Genomic DNA, 14987 nt, shown 5'->3' with positions numbered 1-14987 from the left:
TTAAAATCTAATAAACTATTTCATTATAGATATGAGGAGTTTGTATTATACTACAGTTTGGTTAAATATACTTATCATGTCAAACTGATGCAAACCAGGCCTATCTGTTTGCTCTTCTCGGCCAAAATTTATCGCAGCAACTCAGTGATACGATTTCTCGCTATCAGACCGCCGTCTGCTAGCCAGTGAAATGCCGTTTCCGGCAGGAGGTAAACAATCATTCCAATGGCCAGCAAAGAAACATCCCATGTGAAGCACGGCAAGAACCTTGAGGACGGATGGGTGGGCATTTGGGTTTGACATGGTAAGCATATTTAACCGAAGTGGGAGTATAATACAAACTCCTCATTTTGGTGTCGTATACTGTACCATGTCAAACCGATGCAGAATTCAAAGCAAATGGAGGAGATCATTGCCTTCTGGTTCACATGGGGAGCCCTTGTAACTGTGACAGCCGAGTTAGCCGCGACAAAGGATACTCGTAAGAACCATATGCCATGAGCAGACAGACTTCCCTGAGGAGGAAATCGATGAAGGAAATCTCTGAATGGTAAAAGGCCACCTGCAAATCCTGGCAAAGAGGCACAGAGTGCTGAAAGGTGGCTGAAGTGGCAATAGCGTGAGCCTCCTGAGCTCTCAGAATCCAGCATTAACAGAATAGACAATGCCTAAGGTTCCGATGTGTAGGCGTTCCGACCTGGGTTCGACCATCTAGGGCAGGATCAGGAAGTAAGGAAAAGCATAAGCGGTCAGCTTGCTCCAGTTCAGAGAAAAAACATTTGCTGCCCAAGCCAGAAACCAGTGTGACGGGAATCAGGGGTCTTCGACAGACCTGTGGTAAAGAGAACCCCCTTCTGTGGAGACAATAACCCCACACCCCTTTCAGGTTGTCCTTGTGTAGGGTCCACCAAGTGGAGAATGCTCTTGAACCTGCTGCGAGCGCCTGCCTAGGTTGGTACTACCCCTATGTGTCTTGCTGAAAGCTCAATGTCTTGTAGCACCAGCAAAGGAGAGCCTTGGACCATCACTTGAGAATATCCAAGCCCCCCGAGACCCCCCACTTTTTTTTTATGTCCACGTACACAACAGTAGTATTGTCCGTAAATGCATGAATATTCTGGATGGCTTTCTCTCATGTGGGGTGGAGACAAGCCCAGTGAACAGCTGCAAGTTCCAGAAGAGTGAAGATTCACTTGGCTCCCGTGACGACCCAATCAAGGCTGCAAGGAGCCCAAGTGGGCTCTCCATTATTTGTGAGAATGCATCTTTAAGAGTGCCCCTTGAAGTATGGTGTCAGTGGGACCCCTGAGCCAGAAGGGGGAGGGTGCTAGATAAGCCATTGCTGATGTATTTCCAGGAACCAATCTCCCAGATGTGCATGACCCTGGGCTAAGCCCTCTGAGACTTGTCTCTGTGCACCATGAACTGAACACTGAAACCCCTGACCGACTGATATGGACTGTATGGCAAATGCCTTCCTGAAGAAGTCAGAGGACTGGCTTAGGGAGAGAGAACAATTTCCCTGTTGTTGTGACAATCCCTGTTGTGTGCACAGCTCAGAAATCTGGATGTGAATTGTACACAGGGCCTGCGACTGTGCCAAGTGGAGTCAGTTGAGTTGGTACATACCCAGAGGAACTGAACTTTGAACTGAACCTGGAAACCCATGCCAGCCCTACCGTCGGCAGAGGATGAGGTGCAATGCATCAGTTTGACAAGGTACAGTATACGACACCAAAATGAGGAGTTTGTTTATTTTACTAATTTTATTATTGACACATAAGTAGCATCTATTTTCTGTCAGAGACCAAACACTTAGCGCTTTACTGACAGTCATTAGAAACATGCTTTTCGTGGTTTATAGTGAATGTGTGTGTGTGTTAATTTACCAGTAAATGAACATTACTGATCCTTATATAGTGCCTATCTTCAGTCAGAGATGTTTGCTATAGCAAATGCACCCTCTCAGTCAGTGATATGCTTTTGGTGATTTGTGGTCTTAAGGATTTTCTTTTTTTTCTTTCTTTTATATATATATATATATATATATATATATATATATATATATATAATAATTACATATCATTCAATGTGAATAACTATGTTGCATTTTCTGTCAGCTGACAAAACCCTTCAGGAAAAAAAGTAATAACCATGAACACAGAGATCACATTTCATTCACTCCTGATTTACACATTTTTTTGCTGCCCAATCACCTACACCATTTCAGTGGCATCACTCCCATGCCGCTCATTCCAAGTCCCCATTGAAAAGCCACACACAGGTTCATCTGTAGCAGCACCAGAATTGGCAGTCCACATGGAGACTATCAATGTCTGTTTGCCACGAGGTCACACAACAGATGAGATCCTGCACTGCTGCTGGCTCACTTCGGTGGTGTTCAGTAGCGCCTGTTTTTATTTAACATATTTTAGACACCACCTACAAAGTCCCCTAATTATGACAATAACTGCTTAGTTGCAGAGCCAGAATGAGTGAGCATTCCCTCCAGATCAGAGACCATCACCATGTCCCTCTGACGACAGTCCCCCATGAAATACAAAGAGCTTGACAGGACTCATCATTTACATGGAAGGGGAGGGGGACTGAAACTGAGGTCACTATGAGAGCAGGGCATGAAGGTCACATTTAGGACTTTTTTTTTTTCCTGATATTTCTTTTGGATGTTCAGTCATTGGTCATGTATACTGTACAGGCTGACAATGACTACACAGTCAGGAGTCGTTCAGGTTTTCATCACAAAATCTTAAAAAACCTTTTTAAATACTTTGAAACCTAAGGCCCAAAATTGAAAAACTTTCACAAAAGATGCTGAAAGAAAGGCATGGTATCTAAGTGCAGCCTTCTGTCCCTTAAATTAACTGTCATCTCCTACAAAGATGAGAACTGTGACTTCGGTTGGAAAGATGCTTTTAGGATACGTTTTTTTATATTTCTCTTCTTTTATCACTATTTCACATTCAAATTTAAATTCGGATGGAACATTTTGTCGCTGTGCTCCTATTGTTTAGTGACATAAATGGTGTATCATTTCTTTTTGTCTTTTCAGGAAAGTGCAAACATTTTTACATGCCAGTCATAAAAACAAAAGTTTTTAAAGGCATGTAACTTTTTAAAATCCCAATCTAAATCACTTTTTAAACATATTGTATGAACTCTGACATTACACTGGTGAAACAACAAATCCGCTGGTCACCACAAGGAAACTGCAGCTGAACACAAAACAGACCCACCTCCCTCTTCCACACCTATGGGAGTGTGTGTTTGGATCACTGCACAGACACTGAACACAGAAACATCTCCAGGTGTACCATTCAGACCATGACCACAGAAACCATCACCCCCAGGAGAATAGATCCAGCAAGGTGCCCCATCCCGAAACCAAACAGCTGGACAGGATCCACGGCATCCACCCAGTTAATGTTCACATTCAATGAAACAGGACCTGCCTCTGGAAGTGAGAAACCCCTACTGCTCTTGAGACGAGACTTCAAAGTTTGAAACTGCAAACCTTACCCACTCTAACTTCAGATTATGTCATCATTACTGAAGTCCCACCCTCCCTCACCCCCATGCCTGCTAACTTTTATATATTTCATTCTATTGCTTTACCCCTTGGTGCATTTGTTGAATGAGTTTCAGTCTTTGGTAATAGGTAGTGGTGCACAAGGATGAGTTAATGAACAATGCTGCGACAATTTCCAAAGTTTTTCAACACTGGTGCAATAAAATCTTTTTGTCTCAAATAAAGAGACTGGCTGTGTGATGGCAGGAAGACGAGCATCACACAGGTAATAGGTAGAGCACAGGCAAAAGCTCACTTACAGAAACTAATGACTGTGAGAGTTGCAGCCTATGAATGCAGAAGAGGACTCGACAGGTAAAAAGATGACCTGTTTTATGCCCAGAAAACCTGACTTTACATTCTGATGGCACTGCTGATTATGCATGAATGAGTGTGGAGGGGTGGGTTTGCTGACCTCATGAGAATCCTTTCTTTATGGAGGGATGAATTTCTTTTCCTATTGTACACCAATTTTGTCAATGGTTTGTTATCCTACTGCGCATTTATTTTTTAAGGTAATTATTCAAACTTTTCACATCTGTGCTTCGAGCTGTCAGGAATCACTGTGTAAGTAGCCAAAACTTGTCAATGACTTTACCAAAATGGCAGAGCACATACTGAAAAGATTGACCTTGACATTATGCACATTCTTTGTAAAACACTGTGTTGCTATCCATTATCACTATCATCATTATCATCAACAACCAACCACATACTGGAAGGTTCGTCCGTGAAAAAATTCTTTGTGAAGCATTGTACAGGTATCACCATTGCTATCACAATCATTATACACTTTCTTTGTGAAGCATTGTATACAGGTATCACCATAATTATCACAATCATCGACAGCAGACTATATACTGAAAAGATCGACCTGAACATTGCACACTTTCTTTATGAAGCACTGTGCAGGTACCCCCCATTATCACTATTATCATGACTCTCATCAAAGCAGACCATGTACGTACTGAAAATCTCAACCTGAACATTATACACATTCTATGTGAAGCACTGTGCAGGCATACCCAACTATCACTATTATCATGACTATCATCAACAGCAGCAGATCACATGCTGAAAAGATCGACCTGAACATTGCACACTTTCTTAATAAAGCACTGTGCAGGTATCCCCTATTATCACTATCATCATCACTATCATCAACAGCAGACCACATACTGGAAAGTTCGTCCTTGACATTGTACACATTCTTGCTTCCTCGTCGCAGAAGACTGCGGCTCTCTCCAGGGGAGGACATCCATAACTGCATGTTGTCCTTCCGTCGTGTGGGGATGTCCTCCAGCAAACCTTGTACCCCCACCAACCTGAAAACACACAGCAACAACTCTTGTCATCTGCCTTGTCTCTGTTCTTTTCTGCAATACTTGCTGAAAATTTGTACCTTTTATTTTCCTTTGCCAGTTATCTCTGTGCAATATTTGTTTATGAAAGGCTATGTTCAAGGCTCCATAACCTTTAACCTTTCGGGGGGCCCTTTACCCACCCACTCACACCCATTCCCACCCACTTTCAATCACCAGTTCTGTCCACACAGTGTCGGCCCGATGGATAAAAAGCAAAGACAAGGAAGTAACAGTCCCAGGTTCAATTCGCTGCATCAACTTGTGACTTTTGGCATCCTTGTACTAGACCTTGAAAGGTGTTTTCAAACTTAGACTTAAGCACCCCTCTACCAGACCTTGAAAGGTGTTTTCAAACTTGGACTTAAGCACCCCTCTACCAGACCTTGAAAGGTGTTTTCAAACTTGGACTTCAGCACCCCTCTACCAGACCTTGAAAGGTGTTTTCAAACTTGGACTTAAGCACCCCTCTACCAGACCTTGAAAGGTGTTTTCAAACTTGGACTTAAGCACCCCTCTACCAGACCTTGAAAGGTGTTTTCAAACTTGGACTTAAGCACCCCTCTACCAGACCTTAAAAGGTGTTTTTCTCTTTTTTTTAACTCCCATTCACCCGACTTCCCTGCATGGACAAGGGCTTTTGGCATCCCTCTACCAGACCTTGAAAGTCTTTTTCTTTTTTAACTTGAACTTTTGGCATCCCTCTACTAGACCCTGAAAGGTCTTTTTCTTTTTTAACTTGGACTTTTGGCGTCCCTCTACCAGACCTTGAAAGTCTTTTTCTTTTTTAACTTGAACTTTTGGCATCCCTCTACTAGACCCTGAAAGGTCTTTTTCTTTTTTAACTTGGACTTTTGGCGTCCCTCTACCAGACCTTGAAAGGTCTTTTTCTTTTTTAACTTGGACTTTTGGTGTCCCTCTACCAGACCTTGAAAGGTCTTTTTCTTTTTTAACTTGGACTTTTGGCGTCCCTCTACCAGACCTTGAAAGGTCTTTTTCTTTTTTAACTTGGACTTTTGGTGTCCCTCTACCAGACCTTGAAAAGTTTTTCACTTTTATCAGTTTTAGTTTCTCAAGGTGCTGTCAGTGCATTTGGACAAATCTGTTGGGCAGAAGCCTGACAGCAGCATAACACAATGCGCTGGTCAGGCCTTGAGTGCATGCATATATATATTTGTGTACCTATCAGAGTGGATTCCTTTCACAGAATTTTGCCAGAGGACAACCCAGTTACTGCCATGTGTTCTTAATCAGTGCAGCATAATAATCGAGTTTATCCATGTGATGCATATTTCTATGTTGAGAAACATAACCTTCTGTGCAAGGGACCAAAAAAAATTAAATTAAATTTAAAAATAAAATAAAAACAACAGTTTATCACCTATCCGAATGACTAGACACTCAGTTTGATTTTCTAGTCAAACTTGGGAGAAAGAGTGAGAGTGGGATTCCAACCCAGACCATCATCATGGACGCTGTACTGACAGGTAATCATCCTAACCATTCTCCCACCTTCCTACTTTTATCAACACCCCCTCTCACCTGACTTCCAGCTTGCCAGTGACGGCGGCCGCCTTACTGAAAGTGTTGGCGTTGCGTGAGGCGGAGGCGAGGCCGGAGTGCCGGTGTGAGGGGATGGAGGCGGAGGAGGTGTAGGTGGTGTTGAGCAGCTCGTCCAGCTCTGCCCGCAGAACAGCCACCTTGGGGGCCAGCTGGGGGTCCGGCTCCAGCTCCAGCAGTCGCTTCTCCAGGGACATGCGGATCAGCTCCATCTTCTGGCTGGACTCACTCAGGTTTGACTGGGCCTGGTAGAGAATGATGATAATAATTATCATCATCAGAAAAATGTAGAGATGAAGCGGTCACGGTCTGGTTCGACTCACTCAGGTTCGACTGAGCCAGACAGGGGATAATATTAATAACAGTAGTAGTAGTTTGTAGTAGTTAAAAAAAGAAAAAAGAAAAAAAAAAAGATGATGATGATAATGAGTTTGAGGTCAAGGCAGTCACAGTCTGGATAGACTTGCTCAGGTTTGACTGAGCCTGACTGGGGGTAATGTTAATAATAACAGTAGTAAATAATAATAATAATAATAATAATAGCAAAAATGATAATGATAATGAGTTGGAGGTCAAGGCAGTCACAGTCTGGCTGGACACATTCAGGTTCAACTGGGCCTGGCAGGGATAATAATAATAATGATATTAATAATAATGAGGTGGAGGTGAAAGCAGTCAGTCTGGATGGGCTCTTTCACTGTCAGGTTCAAATGGGCCTGGAAGTGGATAACAACAACAACAACAACAATATAATAATAATAATGCGGTTGAGGTAAAGAGAGTCCCAGTCCTAAATCTACACTAATTCCACCAACCTGAAAAATTCTTGATGCCAAGCAAACTCTGTATTGCTAGGGTTGCTTATGCAACCTAGCCATACTACCCACAGAAACTGTGCTGCTTCTATTCTCTCTCAACATTTTGCAATTTATTTTTGGGTGTTCAGAACTGCTTTTATTTTCACACAACATTTTGCAATTTCAATTTCGGTGTTCAAAACTTCTTGAGCAATACTTCAAATATCAGTGCCGGATATTCAACACTTCTCAAACAATTCTTACAACATCAGTGCTGGCCTTTCTGAACTTAAAATTACTTTTTCTAACAACATTTTTTTTCTTTTCAAAAAGACCTTTACCTGTTTGAAAGATAAGAAGTCTTTTTTAATAACTAAACTTTCCAAAGTTTCTAAGACACTGCAAACACTGCGTGAAGACTTTAGATACAGAGCTCCAGCAAGTAAAAATGAACCAGAATTTTTTCTACGGACAATACCTTTCTAAAAGGTGTTTACAACAACAGAGATCTATCAAGTTAGTTACCTCTCTGAGAGCTTTCTTGTCCTCTATCTTGGAGTTTTGTAAAGTGCGTATGACGTTCTTGGACCCCTCTGCCACGGCAGATTCTATCTTCAGATGATGTCTCAGCTCCTCTATACGCAGTTCTAGAGGTGACAGTATTTCACAGCGGTTCCCTGGAAAAATAAAACATATATAAATTTTATTTATGCAAATAAAATATGCATGTCTTTTTTTTTCCTTGTCTTTTTTTTCTGAATAAATTTTCAGCACCAGCATACCTTCTGAAAATTTCAAAAACACAAAACAAGTGGCAAAGATTTCATGACTCTAGTGTGACTTTGCTGCTTTAACAACAATAATAAAAACAAAAAAGCTTGGGGGTGAGATGCTTGGTGTGTGTGGGGTTGTTTGTTAAAATGGACACACACACACACACACACACATCAGTGTAACTGCACAATCTCACTTTGTTCACACATATGAGCTAAACAGTGAACTCAATTTGTGACATTCACACTGTCAGCCTTTGACTACACAAATGAAAGGATGCATTTAAAGTTTGGTCACTGCAATATCAAAACAAACATGATGCTGCATTGTAGTGATGCACTGTCCATGAGGAGAGCAGTCCAAGTTTTAAAGGGAAATTTGTTTTGACAAAGATTGATAAAATACAACACAGCACAGCACAGCAAAAGATAAGACAACACAGCACAAGACAACACAACAATACAACACAGTTCAGTACAACACAATACAAAAAAAACACAATACAGCACAGCACAATGCAACACAATACAGCACACCACAATACAACAAAACACAATACAGCACAGCACAACACAATGCAGCACAGCACAGCACAACACAATACAGCACAGCACAGCACAACACAACACAACACAATACAGCACAGCACAGTACAACACAGTAAAACATAATACAATACAGCACAGCACAGCACAACGCAACACAGCACACCACAATACAACAAAACACAATACAGCACAGCACAACACAACATAGCAAAACACAACACAGCACAGCACAGCACAACACAATACAGCACAACACAACACAGCACAGCACAGCACAACACAATACAGCACAGCACAACACAACACAGCAAAACACAATACAGCACAACACAACACAACACAACACAGCAAAACACAACACAGCACAGCACAGCACAACACAATACAGCACAGCACAACACAACACAGCAAAACACAACACAGCACAGCACAGCACAACACAATACAGCAAAACACAACACAGCACAGCAGAGCACAACACAATGCAGCACAGCACAACAGAACACAACACAGCAAAACACAATACAGCACAGCACAATGCAACACAATACAGCACACCACAATACAATGCAGCACAGCACAACACAACAAAATACAGCAAAACATAATACAGCACAGCACAGCACAACAAAATACAGCAAAACATAATATAGCACAGCACAACACAATGCAGCACAGCACAACACAACACAACACAATGCAACACAGCGCTGCACAGTACAGTGCAACACAACACAACAAAACAATACAGCACAGCACAACACAACACAATGCAACACAGCGCTGCACAGTACAGTGCAACACAACACAACAAAACAATACAGCACAGCACAACACAACACAATGCAACACAGCGCTGCACAGTACAGTGCAACACAACAAAACAATACAGCACAGCACAACACAACACAATGCAACACAGCGCTGCACAGTACAGTGCAACACAACAAAACAATACAGCACAACACAGCACAACAAAACACAACACAACACAACACAACGAAGATCCATACCATGCTGATCAGAGCCTGGAGCGCCCCCTGTGTCCTGGTTGGCTTTCAGCATCTGCATGCGTATGATCTCTATTTTGGTTTTGGCATCGCTCAACATCTGCTGGGCCTCGGCCAGCAGCTTCTTGTCCCTGGAGGACCCTGTGCTGTACATGGCGATCATGTTCTCTGCCCCTTGCTTCACCTGGTAGACACACACGCACATGTATTATATACACACACACACACGCATACATGCAAATACATACACACATCATCATCATCATTTGCAGTCAATTTCTCTTTTACAGTTGTATATTTCTTCTTTTTATTTCTATTATTATTCTTTTATCTTATTTCATCTATTTGTTTTCTTTTCTTTTTTTGTCTGTTTCTCTGTTTATGACTGTCTGGAGACTGGCTGGAACGCTCTGCTGTGCTGCAGCCTGCTTTTTAAACAATCCAAACCCTCTTCTGTGCAGTCTACTTTCTCAACAATCCCAAACCTCTTTTGTGCAAAGTCTACATGATATTGTGGTATACATACATACATACATACAAAGAATTACACACAAAATACATACCAGACACACTTCTACACAGAAATTTTCACACAGGTCACATACTCAAATATTTACACACAGATACATCTAAACACAGACCCAAGCACACAAAGGCATACACACAGACATGTTTTCGGACTAAGTGAACACTACTTTTCTGATTTCAAGTGACCGTTCTACAAACGTATATCTTTGCACATATGTTTTCACACACAGCTATGGGTTACTGTAGTCGCATCTGTGACTGTCAAAACAGTAGTGGAGACAACTGCTGTCCCGACAATCTGGGCTAGTATTTGATTATTTGTATTTGTACTCCTTTTTATCACAACAGATTTCTTTGTGTGAAATTCGGGTTGCTCTCCCCAGGGAGAGCGCGTCGCTACACTACAGCGCCACCCATTTTTTTTGTATTTTTTCCTGCGTGCAGTTTTATTTGTTTTTCCTGTCGAAGTGGATTTGTCTACAGAATTTTGCCAGGAACAACCCTTTTGTTGCCGTGGGTTCTTTTACGTGCGCTAAGTGCATGCTGCACACGGGACCTCGGTTTATCGTCTCAACCGAATGACTAGCGTCCAGACCACCACTCAAGGTCTAATGGAGGGGGAGAAAATATCGGCGGCTGAGCCGTGATTCGAACCAGCACCCTCAGATTCTCTCGCTTCCTAGGCGGACACGTTACCTCTAGGCCACCACTCCACATTGTGGAGAGTGTCTGTGCACCTACTTACACACACGCAGATAAACACCTGCCAACATACTCAAGTTTCAAGTGTAGCCCATATGGATCAGACTGCATGCTTTGGCATCTCCTCGAAAGTGTAACATCAACTTTTCAGTGTGTCCTTGTTTCTGTACTGAAGCAGTCCTTCTGATCTATTTACTCAGCTAAGCCATCCGTTCACAGTAACCCTGCCAGTAGCACACACACACACACACATGAAGTCACACACTAACAATACACACAAACACAGCCATCACTGTTACCTTGTTCTCTATGTCCATCTGTTTCTGTAGAGAAGCCAGCCTCTGGTTGCCTCCACTTCCGTCCACGCCATCAGACTTCTCTGGTGATGTCACTCCCTCTGCAAACACACATACATAAAAGTTGAAGCAAGACAGATGTCAAATTCACCCCCCCAAGCCCCCAAAACACCACTCACACACACACACATGCATGCACAGAGATGTACTGAACACACACACACACACACACACACACTATTATATACACATTAAAGTAAGTATCCATGTAGTTATATGTATGTGTTGGCATCTTCTGAAAGCATGGCTCACACTCAGAAGAAGTGTTAATTCTGTGGGCACACAAAATAAAAACTGGCATTGTCACTGTCCACCTAAAACCTGCTGTTTTTCTGGCAGTATCAATCAGTATGGGGTTTGACAGGCCTGTCCCCACATTCCCCTGGTATGAGCATCTCTTATATCACCTTAGTGGGGTGCTGAGTTTAAACCTACATTAATTAACATATCAAAACACTTAAGATCTTAAGTGGTGCTAACTCCCTAGATATATAGCGGGCCCTTTGTGCCTCCCGTAAACAGTATTCATACAATAGTAAATAAAGGCTTACATTTCAACTGTTTTTTTCTATTTTTTTTTCATGTGCTGTGAATAATTTTTGTTGTTGTTGTTTGTTTTGTTTGTGAATGCTCCAGACTAAGAATAGTTAGATCCCTAATATAATGGATACAGCATTCAAGATCCATGTGAAACATCAAGACAATAATATGATTAATACAGTACATTTGTTTTGTTGTTGTCTTTTTGCAGACATATGTCATTCAAAAATAAACCAGGACACTCTGGATTTAGTTTATGATCAACAGTATAAGACAGAACAGGTTTTCCAAAGTACTTTGTGAGTATTATGACTGCTGTTTTAATTTCATTATGGGGAATGACTTACCTGCTGACAGTGAGGCGACAGCCTAAACATCAAATATCTAAACATGATGCAAAAAAACATCTTTTAAATACAACATCTTCTTCAAACTTTTAACTATCTTAATGTCAAGTTTATAACCTGCCAAGCGATGAACATAGCTAAAACAGGGTATCAGCTGAAACAGACAGAGAGCAAGAGAGAGAGACAGAGAGAGAGAGAGAGAGAGAGAGAGAGAGAGAGACAGAGACAGAGACAGAGAGAGACAGAGAGACAGAGACACACACATAGAGGAGACCGAGAAAGAAAGGGGGAACTCGGCATGAAAACAATAGAAGGTGAGGTGCACAACAACAAGTGGGACGGCAATATCAACAGCTATGATTATTTCATGTCAGTGGGGATGCTGAGGGTAGAGATGATTTTTCTTTGAGCATGCTGCCAGAGCAGCACATAAGTGAGATAGATAAACAGAAGGGAAGGGGAGAGGAACACACACACACACACACGCACACACACACAAGAGTTAAGACAAGGAAAGGTTTGGAGTTTGGGATTGCACAATACACTACAAATCTCTCATTGGTAACTTTAAGGTGCTATATTATATAAGTATCAGTAACTTTAAGGTGCTATATTATATAAGTATCAGTACTACCACTACTAGAACTACTTAATAATAATAATAATTCATGGTGCCCCACCCCTAACCTGCGGAGGTGCCTTGGGCTGAAGGGTGGATGGGGATGATCAAGTATCAATAATAACAATAATAATTGATAACAATTATATCATTAATAATAATAGTTCATAGTGTCTCCCCCCCCCCCGACCTGCAATGGTGTCCTGGGCGGAGGGGTGGTTGGGGATGACCAAGTATCAGTAATAACAATAATAACTGATAATAATATCATAAATAATAATAGCTCATAGTGCCCCCCCCTCCCCCCTCTGACCTGCAGTGGTGTCCTGGGAGGAGGGGTAGCTGGGGATGAGGAAGTAGCAATAATAACAATAATAATTGATAATAATTTCATTAATAATTCAAGGTGTCCCTGCCACCTGCTCTGACCTGGGAGGGGTGGTTGGGGATGAGCAAGCATCAATAATAACTGATATTAATATCATGAATAATAATAGCTCATAGTGTCCCCATCCCCCCCTCCACAACCCCCCCCAACCCTTCCTGACCTGCAGTGGAGTCCTGGGAGGAGGGGTGGTTGGGGATGAGGAGGTAGGCGTTGAGGTCCTGCAGTTCCTGGTGCAGGTGCTGCAGCTTGGTGTTGGCCTTCTTCACGATGCTGCTCACATTGGACAGCGACCGCTTGTCCGTCGACACCTCCCGCAGCTTCTCCGCCCCCTCCTTGATCTTCATCTCCTTGCGGATCTCCTTCCTCAGGGCCTGCACACACACAGACACGCACACACACAGATTACAAGCCTCACAGAGATACTGAGAGATGACAACGCACAGAGAGATACAGACAGATGAGAGCACACCCAGAGATACTGAGAGATGAGAACACAGAGAGAGATACACAGATGACAACAAAGAGAGGCAAAGCAGTCTGCAACACAAAGAGTCAACCACTTCTCTTCTGCTGGAGATACTAAAGTATTCTTGTTTCTTGTTCTGTAGAAAAGAGAATTAGTCACCACCGCTGTCTCTTCACCATTATGGATTTGTGTGAGAGACAAGAGTAGCCTGCCACACAGAGAAAGAAACAGGTGACAACCGGTCACTACTGCTGTCTCTTTAAAAGTCTTTACAGATTTGTGTGAGAGACAGAGCAGCCTGCCAGAAAGAGAGATGAGAACCAGTTATCACCGCCATCTCTTTACAGATTTGTGTGAGACAGAGCAGCCTGTCAGAGACATGAGACAGAGAGATGAGAACTAGTTATCACCGCCATCTCTTTACAGATCTGTGTGAGAGACAGAGCAGCCTTCCAGAAAGAGAGATGAGAACCAGTTATCACCGCCATCTCTTTACAGATCTGTGTGAGAGACAGAGCAGCCTGTCAGAAAGAGAGATGAGAACCAGTTATCACCGCCATCTCTTTACAGATCTGTGTGAGAGACAGAGCAGCCTGCCAGAAAGAGAGATGAGAACCAGTTATCACCGCCATCTCTTTACAGATCTGTGTGAGAGACAGAGCAGCCTGTCAGAAAGAGAGATGAGAACTTGTTATCACTGCCATCTCTTTACAGATTTGTGTGAGAAATAGAGCAGCCTGCCAGAGAGAGAGATGAGAACCAGTTATCACCGCCATCTCTTAACAGATCTGTGTGAGAGACAGAGCAGCCTGCCAGAAAGAGATGAGAACCAGTTATCACTGCCATCTCTTTACAGATCTGTGTGAGAAACAGAGCAGCCTGCCAGAAAGAGAGATGAGAACCAGTTATCACCGCCATCTCTTTACAGATCTGTGTGAGAAACAGAGCAGCCTGCCAGAAAGAGAGATGAGAACCAGTTATCACCGCCATCTCTTTACAGATCTGTGTGAGAAATAGAGCAGCCTGCCAGAAAGAGAGATGAGAACCAGTTATCACCGCCATCTCTTTACAGATTTGTGTGACAGACAGAGCAGCCTGCCAGAAAGAGATGAGAACCAGTTATCACCGCCATCTCTTTACAGATCTGTGTGAGAAATAGAGCAGCCTGCCAGAAAGAGAGATGAGAACCAGTTATCACCGCCATCTCTTTACAGATCTGTGTGAGAGACAGAGCAGCCTGCCAGAAAGAGAGATGAGAACCAGTTATCACCGCCATCTCTTTACAGATCTGTGTGAGAGACAGAGCAGCCTGTCAGAAAGATGAGAGAACCAGTTATAAACCGCATCTCTTTACAGATCTGTGTGAGAAACAGAGCAGCCTGCCAGAAAGAGAGATGAGAACCAG

General features: G+C 42.6%; 1 protein-coding gene across 6 annotated transcripts in view; it reads right to left on the bottom strand.

The window, feature by feature from the left end:
- Positions 1-14987, bottom strand: part of LOC143289894 (serine/threonine-protein kinase N2-like) — an 89204-nt gene that overhangs the window by 34618 nt on the left and 39599 nt on the right. For all 6 annotated transcript variants that reach the window (XM_076599107.1, XM_076599106.1, XM_076599105.1 and 3 more), the window contains exons 3-8: positions 13277-13487; positions 11166-11263; positions 9640-9820; positions 7830-7981; positions 6490-6752; positions 4766-4911 (exon numbers count right to left, since the gene is read on the bottom strand). In XM_076599107.1, the coding sequence (XP_076455222.1) occupies positions 4766-4911; positions 6490-6752; positions 7830-7981; positions 9640-9820; positions 11166-11263; positions 13277-13487 (1051 nt within the window). The remainder of the gene's footprint in view (positions 1-4765; positions 4912-6489; positions 6753-7829; positions 7982-9639; positions 9821-11165; positions 11264-13276; positions 13488-14987) is intronic.

This window comes from Babylonia areolata, chromosome 14, assembly GCF_041734735.1.
Source record: "Babylonia areolata isolate BAREFJ2019XMU chromosome 14, ASM4173473v1, whole genome shotgun sequence".
NCBI lineage: Eukaryota > Metazoa > Mollusca > Gastropoda > Neogastropoda > Buccinidae > Babylonia > Babylonia areolata.
The sequence above is the reverse complement of the archived record's forward strand: the minus strand, read 5'-3'. Positions and strand labels throughout refer to the sequence as shown.